This window comes from Pseudopodoces humilis, chromosome 4, assembly GCF_049639895.1.
Source record: "Pseudopodoces humilis isolate 2021_Gansu_Grassland_sample_001 chromosome 4, ASM4963989v1, whole genome shotgun sequence".
In the NCBI taxonomy this organism is placed as follows: domain Eukaryota; kingdom Metazoa; phylum Chordata; class Aves; order Passeriformes; family Paridae; genus Pseudopodoces; species Pseudopodoces humilis.
Window position 1 is genome coordinate 54,060,876 of NC_142203.1, and position 14,398 is coordinate 54,075,273.

At 42.6% G+C, this 14,398-nt stretch overlaps 1 protein-coding gene across 1 annotated transcript in view; it reads right to left on the bottom strand.

Moving 5' to 3' along the window:
* The window catches only part of TBCA (tubulin folding cofactor A), a 26,571-nt gene extending 16,729 nt beyond the window's left edge, over positions 1 to 9,842 (bottom strand). Inside the window, exon 1 of the mRNA XM_005532501.3 lies at positions 9,707 to 9,842. Coding sequence (XP_005532558.2) covers positions 9,707 to 9,804 — 98 coding nt within the window. The 5' untranslated portion in view covers positions 9,805 to 9,842. The remainder of the gene's footprint in view (positions 1 to 9,706) is intronic.
* Positions 9,843 to 14,398: the final 4,556 nt, after the last annotated feature.

Below are 14,398 nucleotides of genomic sequence, written 5' to 3' on the forward strand. Positions count from 1 at the left end.
AAAATGAACAAAAAAAACCCACAAAATAAAAACCCAACCAACCACACACAAAAAACAAGTTCTACTGAATTTCAGAAAAGTATGTACATCAGCATAAGAAGCATCTAAGTTGAGTCCATTCTATTTCGAGCGTTGTGTTGAACGGGGCACTAAATCTCTCAATTTTCTATAAGACTACTTTAGGTATTTACTTGGAACTCCGTATTTTTTGACTAAGTAATTAAAAAAACCCAGATCTATTAATGTGAATTTTGGGAGATGGTCTGAGCCTGTTCAACTGTTCTATGGTTCTCATGTGCTGATAGTTTATACTGATGTCATTCTTTAGAAATTAAGTCTGCCAAGCAAGCACTCCTCTCACTCCAGGGAGTTAGGCCAGTGTGTTTCCTATGGCTCTTCCTCCTTTTTGACATACAGAGTTAACCGCTTCCAGAACTGAAAAACTTCCACAGGACTGATATAAACACCTGTCATGGTTTGACACTGGCCGAACACCAGGCACCCACGAGAGCTGCTCGCTTACCCTGCCCTGCCACAGCTGGGCAGAGGAGAAAGAAAAATTTAACGAAGGGATCATGACTTAAGGACCAGGAGAAAACACTCCAAGGGCAAAACAGGCTCACCTTAGAGATGTAAAGTGAATTTATTGCTAACAAAATCAGAGGAGGATAATGAAAAGTAAAAATAAGCCCTTAAAACACCTTTTCCACCAAACCCCTCCGTCCTTCCCACCAACAGTGCAGGGAGACAGGGTGTAGGGGTTTTGGTCAGTTCATCACTGAGGTTTTCTTCCACTGCTCAGGGAGAGGAGTCCTTCCCCTCTGAGACCACGGGGTCCCTCCCATGGGACACAGTTCTCTGCCTTCCAATCTCATGAGCAGCAGTCCTCCCAAAACTGCTGCAGTGTGGGTCACTCTTCCATGGGGTGCAGCCCTCCAAGGACAGGCTGCTCCAGCCTGGAAGCAGGGCCCCCTCTCTCCATCAAGTCTTCCACAGGACCACAGCCTCCTCCAGGCATCCACCCTCTCTGGCACGGGCACCTTCCCCAGGGGCTGCAGGTGGATCTCTGCATCCCCTGTGGATCCCCATGGGCTGCAGGGGCACAGCTGCTTCACCATGGTCTCACCACAGCCTGCAGAGGAATCTTGGCTCCAGCACCTGAAGCACCTCCTCTCCTCCACTGACCTTGGTGTCTCCATGTTGTTCCCCTCACATGTTCTCACCTCCTCCTCTTCTCTGGCTGGAATTAAAACTTTGACACTACTTTTGCTTTGATTTCATCTTAAATCTGTTATCACAGAAGCGTTACCAACATCTCTAATTGTCTCAGCCTTGGCCAGCAGCACGTCCATCCTCAGAGTCATCAGGGATTGGTTCTGCCAGAGATGGTGGAAGCTTCTAGCAGCTTCTCACAGAAGCCACCTCTGTGCTCCCCTGCTACAAAAACCAGGCCATGCAAAACCAGCACATAACCTGTGTGACATTATGGTGCTGTGCACTTTCTTGTTCCAAAACCTGTTGTACAAAAAAATACCATTTGGAAGGCTTTAAGATGTTCTTACGTTCAAATCAAGATATCACAACCCAATAAAACAAAGCCTTGATTTGGTATTGTATACCTAATATCCACAAATTCCTAAGAGTTATCATTTTCTGAATTATATTTGAAAATCACTGGCTATAATTTTATAATATATAGCGTATCTGTAAAGCTGATCTGTTCTGAAAATGCAGAGAAGTCTTAGAGAAGTGGATAGAGAAACCTGCCCAAGTCCAGTTTTACCCAACATGTCTACAAAATATCTAAACATTCAATTTCTTATTGCACAGGCTAAACTCAAATGTTCAAAGTCAGTGTAGGTTTATTCTTTTTTTTCTCTACACAGATTCAGTATTTCCTTTGGACATTCATCACTCTTCCTCTTTTATCCTGGAGTTTCAAAATAAGGCCTCAAATTTTAAGATAGTAATGATTTTTTAAAAAAATTAACCATTTCTGTGAAGAGAAATTTATCTAAATACTAGAACATGGAGTCACAATTAAAATAATGGCATAAAATATTTTGCAATTGGGTCAGATGTTAAAAAAACAAGATCTGTAAAAAAATTTCATTTTTAAATATATTTTGTTGCAGTCTACACATATATTCTGCTACCTAGCATGTGCCAGCAGTTCCACAAACTATGACTAAGTATATGAGAGCTCTGATTTGAGGCACATGGCAAATAATTATGGAATCACCTAGTGACTATATTTTTGTTTTCCCCCCTTATAAATACATCTATGAACCAAAAATTCTCAACTCCTTCCTTTCCTTTCTAACACCAAATGTTAAAGAAATAAAAACTGACAAGCAACTGCATACAGTAAGTATTATCTTATTCTCATCCTTCAAGTCTCCATTTATATTAGCTCTTTTCAGCTATACATAAATGTTCACCTGAAGTGAAGGCTCCCACATACTTGCCTTAAATCTACTGACAACAAGTTTGCTTTCCTCAGTTATTTTTCATGGACCCTGGAGAAGAGGTCTATACCCCTAGAACAACAGATGAAAATAACCCAAAGGGAATGAGAGTATTTTACTAGAATCTCCCAGTCTTTCACAAAGAAAAAGCAGAAACATAAGATCCAGTTATTCTATACTTTGTCTCTACTGCCAGTCAGTAGTTGACTACTAGGAAAAGAATATAAAGAAACAAATAAAGTGACAGTTTTGGTGGTATACCTGCCTCTAGAAATCAAGTTAAGGAGTTTTTATCACTGAAGAACAAAACTAAACCATAAATATTTTTACAGACAAGAGGGTCAGCTCCTAGCTATGGCTGCTGCCCTTTTAAAATTCTTTACACATTTGACTTTCACATCACTTAATAATTTCACAATTTCTGTTTTCTCTGTAATAGCTTTGTTATTTTAAAGCTGGAGACTAAACACAGAAGAGCCCAAAGGGCTTGGCAGAATCTTAAGGTAGGAGAAAAAAAAGTCCTTTCCATATCATTATGATTTACTTCCTTATCCATTTTCCTTTACTCACTCTCTCTCCCCTACTTCAGCTCCCCAGCCTGAAGAGCAAAGTAACACAAGATGGTTCGAGACAGTAAAAAAGCTTACCACTGGTGAACAGGGGTCTTCCCCTCCCTAGCACATACCTCTGCCAGCACTAATGTTCAAATGATCTCTCCATACCAAAACTGCAGGAAATTAATACAATGAACAAAACAAAAAATCTCCCACAAAGAAAACAACAATTACCCACCCAAAAATAAACAACAAACAAACAAACACAAACCAAACCTCAAACAAAGAACAACAACATGACTTTTTCTCCTGTGTTAAGCAAATTGAGTGAGCTCAGCAAAAGGTTTGACCAGCATCAGAAACCAAAGAACCAGAGGAGAGGAGAGGGAAATGACATCTCCGTATTTGGGATCATTTTGATTTCTCAATGGACTTCACCCCCAGTCTGCTTAGGGTGCAGAGCTGCAAGTTCTATTCTAACTTCTGTCTGCTTCAGAAAGAGCCCAAAAATGCCCTTGTTTCTCACTTCTTGAAGGCACCTACATTCTTACTCCAGTCCATATTCATCAACACTGTCATCTCCTGCAGCTGCATCATTAGCAGAAACAAGCAAATCTATCTGATCATAAGAAGGGCAGTTTATCTGAAGTTTGACAGATGAAAAAATTATGCACAGTGGGGGCTAAAGATCCTCTGTACATAGACAGGAATTCTTACCCTCTTCCACAGTCAGAGACAGGAACTACTAATGGATGCCTAGAATAAAAGTGCTAAAATGGTACAAGGACAGAGCAAGCACATGCTACTACTCCTAATGTTCCCCCAATATCAAGCAGCTGCTGATAATTCAGCTACTAATTCTAATTCTAGCTACATAAGCTAGAATGGCACCTGTATGCTTAAGCCACCAAATATAGACTTCTCTCCAGTATTAGAAAAATCAACACAAGAAACATTTTCCTGGCTGGACTGAGCAAGCAGAGCTCTGAAGATGGTGAGGGGAGAATTACTCAGTTTTGCTACTGAGCAAATTCACTATTGCAAGGACATACATCTCTTCAGAACTAATGTTACTATTAACCATTGTACATGCTAATATGTCATGGCTTCAGCCTAAGAGCACAGAGTGACAGTATTTATGCTAACTTCAAACTTAGAAGTCCATAATAGAGTAGCTGTATAATGTACAGCTTTTTTCCTTATAGTATAATAAATTTCTTACAGTAAATATTACTATTAATAGTATAATAGTAATTTTTCTTATAGAATAATGTATTAACACTATGCATAATTACAGACAAGTAATTCAGCAACTGCAACAACACTGGCAATATGCTAATCACTACCTGCAGAGCTTAAAATACCAAGTTCCTCACCTGCAAATTTTACTTACACACACTCTTGGGTTCACTGAGGTTACACAAGAATACAAACTTTACAGACTGAAGGACCCAAGCGAAAAAGGACCAAGAAAGGATGAAAAAATACAGTACTTGACCCAGGTATGCAAACTACCATGTTTTCTTAGCCATAAAGTGCTAAGAAAGTGTCTACTTTCCGATTTAGACAGGATACCAAGTTTATGAGCTTACTTTCTTCTAAAAACAAAACCATCCCCAAAGATAAATTTTCTCTTTTAAGACTCAGGATGTAACACAAGTACATGCATAATTTTTAGCCCCTTCTGCATCTAACGATTTACAGAACTGTTATATTAACCATGACATTTCAGGGTAACTTTGCAACTAAGCTTGGGTTTTCTCAAGGATTACTATTGTAAAAAAGATGAAAATAACGATTTTTTAAGTCAGAAAATTATTTCAAGTTAAAAATTACTTGTTAAGTTAAAAATGTTTATATCATCTGTGTTACCAGAATCTTCAGGGCTTCACTTGTTCTTGCCTCTACAGAAAGTTGTAAATACTAAGAAGAACTTTCATTTTAGAGAAGAACAAGAGATGATGCCTCTGATATGTAAACAATTTGGATTGCCAAAGATCTTAACTTCATTTTCCCTTTACAACCCAGGCCTCATCTTCAATCAAGACTTTTTATTTTGGAGAAAAAAATCTGGAATCTACTTCCCCACCTCTAGGTCTCTCCCAGCTGGGAGCAACTAAGTGCTACAATAATAAGAAAAATTAATCAGAGCATATTATGTGCGTAGGCAATTCACAATGCATCAGAAAGACTTACTACAGTTAAAAAAAAAACAATGGACCTTGTGATCTTGAATGAGATTTCCATCTATATGATACATATAATTCAATAATACCTTAAGTCAAGCCAGGATGGATTACGGTTGTTAGCACAGCTGTAATTCATCTTCTGCATATAAAGCACCACCATAAATTTAATACCATTTTTCTCGATTTCCCATGGATCCACATTCTAATTCAACAGAAAATAATTATTTGTAACTGTTTAATCCACACAGGTGAGTACGTGGCTCCACATCATTAAGAAAAATAAAGACAAAGGCACTACACATATGCATAAAGCCACCAAACTGGTAATACCAAGCAACTCGAACTACTGTACCTCCAAACTTTTGAAAGACTGCTTAAATAACTGAAGGTTAAAAGCAACAGTTTTGCACATATTCTCACCCAAATGAAAATTTTAAAAAAGGAAAAAATGCTTTCCTCCATTATATTGTATTACTAACATCACTTGTGATCATAAATCTGCTTGGGCATGTTTTAATTTGCCAGATAAAATGGTAACATTAATACATTATTATAGTCAGCATCAATATGCAGAACACAGTTTTGCCTCAGGGGGCAGAAGACAATGATACACACAAAAAACTGAGATGCCAGATTTTTTTAAAGAGGTAATGGAATGGAAGAAGGAATGCGAGAGACAACCTTTTACAGAGCTGATCATTACTAATTTAAATTTGTGAAGTATTTCTGAAAAGGAATCACTTAGGTCTGCTCTAAAGGTATATAACAAGTGGAATCAAACCCATTAAAAAACCAACCAACCAACCAACCCAACACTGCAATTTCCACAGCAACAACTGTGCTCTTGTCACAGTTTTTTAAGATATGTGGGTACTGTTTGTTACTGTGAAGTTAAAAGAAGACTTGTATTGAAAAGAATCAGAGAAATAGGAAACCAACCCTTCCAAAAAAGGTTTCTAGACCTTCCAACTAATTATCCAGGCTGGTGACTACGTGTGTCACAGATGTTACCTCAAACAACACGTAAATGCAGTTGCAGCCTTTTCTCAGACCATATTAAGGAGGGGTTTTTTTTATGTGGGAAAGAGACTTAGTTTTTCATTTTTTATTTATGTTAGTTTTTTTTTTATTTTTAAGCAAATCAGGGCCAATTTCAAATTCAGTGCCAACCCAAGACTTTACATATCTGATCCTGATGCGAGGAGCACTACAAAAGGCACTTAAGATGTATCTAAGTAGCTCTGTAGTTACCACACTTGGCTAACACTGAACCCAAATTTATCAATCCAGGACTGAGCTGGTGACAAGAGATGCACAATCTGCACTCTGTAAAGAGTTATTTAACCCTTTAGAGTTAGTGGCTTAGGGAGTCAGCTTGTGTCCAACAGAGCATTATGTAGACTCACACTCTTGCATCCCCGAACTCTCAGATGTGTAGTGTACACACATTAAATTGCTTTATCATGCTGACTCAGTATAGCTGAGCAGCTCTGCAGATCATTCCTCAATACCAAAAAATATGAGATATCCTAGTCCTTCCCATTAATTGAGCTAACAAACAGTGGTTGCATACAATCTTCTAATTATAACAAGAATAAAGAAGAGAGATGTGAGTTTCTTATCAATGCATTGATGCTGTGAGTCACAGTGAGGGTCTATGGCTAATGAGCAACATGCAAGAAAGCAACCATATTTCATATGGTGGACAGAAGATGGAGAAAAGTTCTGACTCACAGCAGAAATAGCAAATTTCTTGAGTAACCAAAAACACAAACTAGTTTTGTGCTTGCATTAGCAATACAATGAACAAGCAAAAGAAGTCTGCATTCTTCATATTTCTCTTGCACAAAATATATCCTGAATCCACCAGGAAAATAATTCCATTTAAGAGAATTGTTCATATTTATATTTAAAATCAGACCAACAGTTTTGTGTAATTTGCAGAACTCCCTGTGCTGGGAGTGAGGGGGAGAATCAGTGTAAATTGCTTTGCAGTATGATGATATTTCACAAAGAGAAAAAATAGTATCAACAGCAGTGCAGCAGGCAAAAGAACAATCTTGCAAAATACCAGTTTTAGAATGGTAAACTTAAAAAAAAAAAAAGGGATTGCTTCACAAAAAATCAATACACATTCCCCATAGGTTCATGATGTAAAATTCTATAATCAAGGCTTGTAGATTTGTAATTATGGTATGTCAGCCACATTTAAACAAGCATGTTAAAAGATTGTTAAAGTTAAACTAACACAATTGCAATGTGAATTGTCTTAGTCTCATTCTAATCTACTTGTGTCACTTCCACTTAATCAGATGGAAACTATGGGCAAATGTCAGTGCTATTTTCAGGCAATGCGACCTACTTTGTTTACGATGGTTTTAAAAATTATTTCCAATCTGAAATGCAAATAAGGTATTTTAGAAGGTTGGTTTTTTTTCCCCTATCAATTCTCTCACTGTCCAAGGGGTAGTTGTTTGGATTTACTTAGAGTAAAACTATTTTGAAGCGATTAAAGGAGAGGTATTGCTTGCTAGGACATAAGCCACAAATACAGAAAAGATTACTTCTCATGCTCATCAAATCTACTTCTTTTGAATTACAAACTATTGAAAGTATAAAATCACCAAGAGCCTGGCTATCAGATTTGCCAAAAAAGCAAAAGATACCCCTATTTCTAGTTTAAATTTCTTTCATTGAAACACAGCAATGTAAGAAATGTGCAAGCAAGTAAATTACCTACAACCTAAAATACAGACTCTTGAGAGGAGTACACAAAGAATTTATGACATACAGCAAAAAAAATATACCAAAGCATAACAGCTTCATTGTTAGTGTGGAAAAAAAGCAATGAGTTAGATAACTAATGAGAAAAAAAAAAGTTACAACAGATGATTAACACAAGTCCAAGAAGGTCTCCATACCCTAACAGTTCTTGACCCCTACCTTTATTATATACATTCTTAAAGCCTGAGCACTGAACATGGTTGGAAATCAACATTACATGCTAGATTAAATGTGCTTTTCCAAACTGGTAACAGGAAAAAAACCTAATAAAAATTAACTGAAGTGCTAAGTCAGTTACTTTAATAGAACGCTAAATAAGCCTCTACACAAGTCTTCTCATCCACCAGGAAAAAAATACCTATGGAGTTGTTGTAGTTCAAAATAACAGCACAGTGTTAATGTTCCCAAGTTGCCAAAAGTCCCATGTATGCCCGCTGTAGCAAAATGCTTAACTAGGCTTCTGCTTAGAGAAGGAAGGGTGGAGTGGGACAGAGCCATACCTCTTCTTGTATCTCTGTGCAACTGCCACAGAACTGGGAGCTGCCGCTGTATCATGCCCACACAGGGAATTAAGATAATATATAATTTCCTCCCTTTTTTTTTTATAGTTACCTTCACTTAGAGAATGCCAGCTACTGCAGAGTAGCAGTAAATATGCCTGTTGCTACTGCACAACACACTCAAGTTTACTTGCTTCTTCACACTTAGTCTCCAAAAGCAAATCTGAACCCTGTTGACTGCATTTGTATTGTTTTACCCAAACGTCTTCATCCTTTTTTTGTACTAGCTATGAAACGCATACAGTTGTGTGGTGTGGTCCTATGTTCAGAGAAATTCTGTAGTGCCTTTAACTGACACCAACAGTGACAACTTTCCTAGTCTTCTCCGACCTTTCAAAGTGAATCGAGTATAAGAAAATGTGCATATCTTATTGACAAGAATTTGCGCAGTCATAACATAAAGCTGATTGTATGAGACTGCACTATTTAAAATCCTCATCCAGCACACACACCGATTCTCGTCTCTGCCTAAGTCAGTGAAGTTTTTGTAGCCTTAATAAACCCCACCGTGACCAAACAGTGTTTAAAGCTATAATAAGAGTGATCCTGACAGATACACTTTTCTTAAAAACTATGACTCTGTTGAAACCAGGAAAGATCAAGGCTCTGGTGACGAATCTACCAGGACTGCCCAGCGAGGTGGTGGAGTCCCCATCCCAGGTGTTTTAAGAAAGGCTGGAGTGCTATGGTCTAGTTAACAAGATGGTGGTTTTTGGCCAGAGGTTGGACTCGATGACCGCAGAGATCTTTTCCAACCTAACTGCTTGTGATGCCACTGGTTCTGCAGCTTCTGAACCAGAAATATTCAACAGCAACTTCGGTAAAAAAAACCACAACCGAGGCTTCATGCCTCGGCAAGATACGAGGCGAGACCGCCCGGCACCCGAGGGGGGCTGGGTGATTGCCCTCGACTCCCAAAGACGCTAACGAAAGGGAACGAAACCCGCATTTAACCGTGTCCCGGAAAAGCGCGGCCTGCTCCCAACGGCGGTACGCGAGGGATGGAAGCCCGCGCCAGGGCCGCTCTCCGGCACAGCCCGCCAGCCCCGCACAGCACCGCGGGCCCGCGCCCGGCACGGCCGGTCCCGCACGGACCCCCGCTGCGGTCCCTCGGCCCAGCCGTGCCAGGCCGTGCCCCAGCCGCCACTCACCGCCTCACGACGCCGGTCTTGATCTTGATCTGCCTGAGTCGCGGGTCGGCCATGGCGGCGAGCGCCGTGACTGCGCAGCGCAGCGCCGCGCCGCGCATGCGCCGACCCGCCAGTCCGGCCGGCACCACCGGAGGGGCGGGAGCCCTGCGCCTTCCCCCCCCCCGCAAGACGCAGTGGAGATGGCCGGGCTGCGGGGCGGTGCTGGGCAGGTGGGCCCGCTCGGGTTTGCTGGCGCACGGGGAGAAAGGTGGTAGGGCGGCCTTGGTGCTCTCCGTCCGGTGCCCTGGTGGTGTTAGGCTGGAGAGTGACCGGCACCAGCCGCTACCGACCCCTGGTAATGGGGTCCGCATGATTAACGCCATTTCACAAGGCAAGCAGCCATTCTCTGGTGCCGTGTTTGTGCGCTCTTCCCGTATTACCAAGGGCCTGAATGTTCCGTGCACCAAGGAGACAAAACAAACAGATTTCTTTTTTCCCATTCCACTGGCCTCAAGGTTCCTCGGCACCAGGCCGATCACTCCACTCCTTGCCCGTCTGCATGTCACAACACCCCGCGCACCCAGTGGTGTGGATGATCCCATCACAGCACTGGGAAGCTGCAGCCCCACAGCACTGCCTGCAGCCCCCACAGCACTGCCTGCAGCCCCACAGCACTGCCTGCCTGCAGCCCCACAGCACTGCCTGCCTGCAGCCCCACAGCACTGCCTGCCTGCAGCCCCACAGCACTGCCTGCAGCCCCACAGCACTGCCTGCCTGCAGCCCCACAGCACTGCCTGCCTGCAGCCCCACAGCACTGCCTGCCTGCAGCCCCACAGCACTGCCTGCAGCCCCACAGCACTGCCTGCCTGCAGCCCCACAGCACTGCCTGCCTGCAGCCCCACAGCACTGCCTGCCTGCAGCCCCACAGCACTGCCTGCAGCCCCACAGCACTGCCTGCCTGCAGCCCCACAGCACTGCCTGCCTGCAGCCCCACAGCACTGCCTGCCTGCAGCCCCAGAGCAGTCTCTCTAAATCCCACCTTTGATGGGTCCTGAGGAGGAAACTCTGACCAGAGCTGTCACTGGACAGTGAGACCTGGGACATCCCAATGGCCAGGGATACCTCTGCCTTCATCTGTTTTCTCTAAGGATTGAGAGAGTGACTTATTCTTTTGATTATATAATTTTCAAGTCTAGATTATGATTGTTATATTGATACTTTAAACAGTGTGCTGTGATCCAACCCAATCTGCAGAGGGTGCATGTGAACAGAAATAATAAATGAAATTGTATTATAAATTGTATATTTTACTACTTAGAGATTGCCCTAATTTGACAAGAGACAACTGAGAGGAGACCCCATAAATGTCTGTAAGTATCTAAAAGGAAGGTGTCAAGTGGATGGATCTAGGCTCTTCCAAGTGAGGCTGAGCAATAGGACAAGAAACAATGGGCAGACCCTGATGCACAGGAAATTCCACCTGAACATGAGGAAGAGCTTCGTTACTGTGTGGGTGACTGAGCACTGGAACAGATTGACCAGCGAGGGTGTGGAGTCTCCCTCACTGGTACTCAAGAGCTGGCTGGGCCCAATCATCTGTACCATGTGGTCTAGGATGACCCTCTTGAGCAGTGAGATTGGACCAGATGACCGACTGTGGTCCCTTCCAGCCTCACCCATTCTGTGTGTAATTCTGTTCATAGAAATCCTGTGTTATTCTCGTAATAAATTCTGTGCTATAGCAATAATGAAATCCTTCTGAGGAAAATAAAGCTTTAATTGTTAAGCTGTTGTATAATGGTTATGCCTAAGTGGTAAACACTACGATTTAGTGTTGTCATAGTTCTGCCAAGGATCTCTAAAAGAGCCTATCTATCTCTAAAAGAAGCACTTAGTATCTGGTGGTCAGTGAAAGCAATAAAGAGGCAAGACTAGCACTGGCAGGTCAGTCCTATCATTAAAATCGACCGCTGGTTCAAGGGCTGTTTTCCTTTATAGTTATACTTAGTAGAGGCTAACCACTTAAGGGTATACATTTCTGGAAAAAAAGCAACTGTTAGGGTCTGTGTTTGAAGGAACTTTCCCTGAATGAGTATTTAAATAAACGAGAAATTAAAAAGTAATAGCTTCAATGAACAAATAAAAGCAAATACATTTTCAGTGAAGTGCAATTCAGGAAAGTCTGCAGAGGATTTTTTTTTCCCCTCATCTTTTTGTCCTGTGTTAGTGGCTTGCCCTGACCTTTGGCATTGGCAGTGACCAGTATCTCTTGAGAAAAGCTGGCTGCAAGGAAGGAAGTCATGTTGCTTCTGGTGACATGACAGTTGCAGGTCATTAGCCAGCACCTGTAGCAAAGTGGCTGGCACCACCAGGCCCCATTCAGGTATGGTGTAAGCGAGGCCAAGACTGCTCAAGTCCACAGAGCTGTGTGTTATCTGCAGAGGAGGATGAAAATTACCCTTCTTACAGAGCCCAGCAAGCCTTCCCAGGAGACCTGGAACACACAGCCTTCGCTAGGCAGGTTGTTGCTGAAGGGAGATACAGGTCTCAAAATCGACAATAGCTTAATGCTGTTAACAACTATGACCTGGGGACAAGTTCACAGATGTATTTGATACACAAATCTGCCACCAGCAATGCAGAAGGGGGAGGAAGGAGGGCAGCATTCTGGCAGAGACAAAGGGACAATGCAGCCCCTTACTTTGACAGAAACTCAAATCTTACTATTCTGTCTTTAGACGGCTGTATTGAGTCATACTGGGGCTGAAGCTGCTCTCTAAAAAAATTGCAAGGCAACCAAGTTTCGTGGTTCTGATGTGCCAGGCCAATGAATCCACACAGTCCAAAAGATACAGTTTTCCCTAGCCTCTCTCTACCTGGCTAGAGGCAGGGCCCCTCTAAGCCTGGTTATCCTTTCCCTGGGCATCTGTCTTGGAGGTTCCTTCAAGGGGATCAGACATGTTGTCATCATTGTCATACCTGGCAGTTTGGCTATGGGCTACTGGAGTGGCTTTCTTTTTGTTGGAACTTCCCCTCTAAGTCTTGCTGTCTTCCAATTCAAGCGTCCGTTTTGCCAGAGCAGCAGCAGATTTCCATCCCTTCTCCTCATGTTTTCTCCACAATCATGCAGGAAGAACCACAGCTCAGCTCGTAGCTTTCTCTCCCTATCTGGAGAACTTCTGTGTTGGGTACCAGGGCTCCTGGTCTGTACTGCTGAGACTGGAAGAAGGTCCTCCCTGAGTTTCTTGAGGTTCTCCTCTATCTTGTCTTCTAATTTCTGCAGACATGCTTCCACAGCTGTGATTCTTGCATGTGTGGGGCCATGCACAGTATCTGCATATGCTCAGAGCTTCTTCATCATATCCAGCACGGACTCCTCCCTGTCATCTTGCTTCATCATTGCTAATGCAGAAGGGTATTCTTGTGGCCCGAGTCAAACAAGTTTTCGCCACATCATGGATGTACGTGGTACCAGGTACACCTGGATCTCTAGTGTTTAGGTCATCGACAAAGACAATCTCTACTAGTGCCATTTCTCTCAAGCGCTGAATCCCTTGTTCTATGGTCTTCCAACGAGTTTGCTGTTTGTTGTAGAGATCATCTGCACACAGATATCTTTGTGCCACACTTCTCAAGACCCGTTCCCAGAGTCTAAAAGGGTCAGCCCCCCCATCATCCCCTGGTCGATAACAGGGTCATGTGACAGGGATCCAAGATGCCTCACTTCAGTACCGTTCAGAACTGTAGTTTCACTTGTAGCATCCCACAGACAGGCTAACCAACTAATTATAGATTCATCAGGTCATTGAGTGTAATCATTTCTTAGGCCACGAAGGTCCTTCAGGGAGAAGGAGCAGCACCTTCTGATTTTTGGTCAGTTACTGGACTTGAGGGTCCTTCCCCCACATCACCATTATCATCATCTACTGGCCAATCCGTTTTGGTTTTGAATTTCATGCCTCTCATGGTAGGAACGACAGACATTGGCTTAGGCTCACTGTCTGGTTTGGCTGCTGGTTTGGGCTAACCGTCTGGTTTAGCTGCTGGCTTGGGCTCACTATCTGGTTTAGCTGCTGGTTTAGCTGCAGCCTGAGTGACTGGGGTAGGTGCTGATTTATCTCCCTGTCCTACAGTTATCTAGCATCATGTGATAAGCGAACACTAGGACCTAGCTTATTGCAATGATATTTTTCTCCTTGGAATCGCTGTAGCAATTCTCTTCCAGATATTTCCCTACTTCATCTGGGTTCTGAATTTGTTCACGTGAAAATTCCCAGGCTGGGAGATCAGAAAATTTCTTTAGAGTCCGACCCATTCTCTCCCATTCTCTACACCACTCAGGATTTCCTACACCTGAGTCTACTTCTGGGGCAGGGGTCTCACTAGCTCCTCTGGATATCTCAGCCCTCACTCTAGACAAGCTGAAAACTTGTACACAGGAAGCCTACTAGATTCAGGGGAAACTGAATATTCTCAAAAAGGGACATAACAGATTCAAAGGAGAAGAAGGAAAGAAAAAGCTGAAAAGCCTCATCCCCTGCTCTTCCTCTAACAAACTGGGTGCAATTACCAATAAACTCCTAAAATGTGCTATTGGGACTGGGAGGCAGGGTTGGACAAAGAAACCATAAGCCAAACATACCTGGCAGAAACTTCGGTACTTTTATGAACTTCCTATAAATCAGTATCACCGAGCCCAGCACAATAACTATT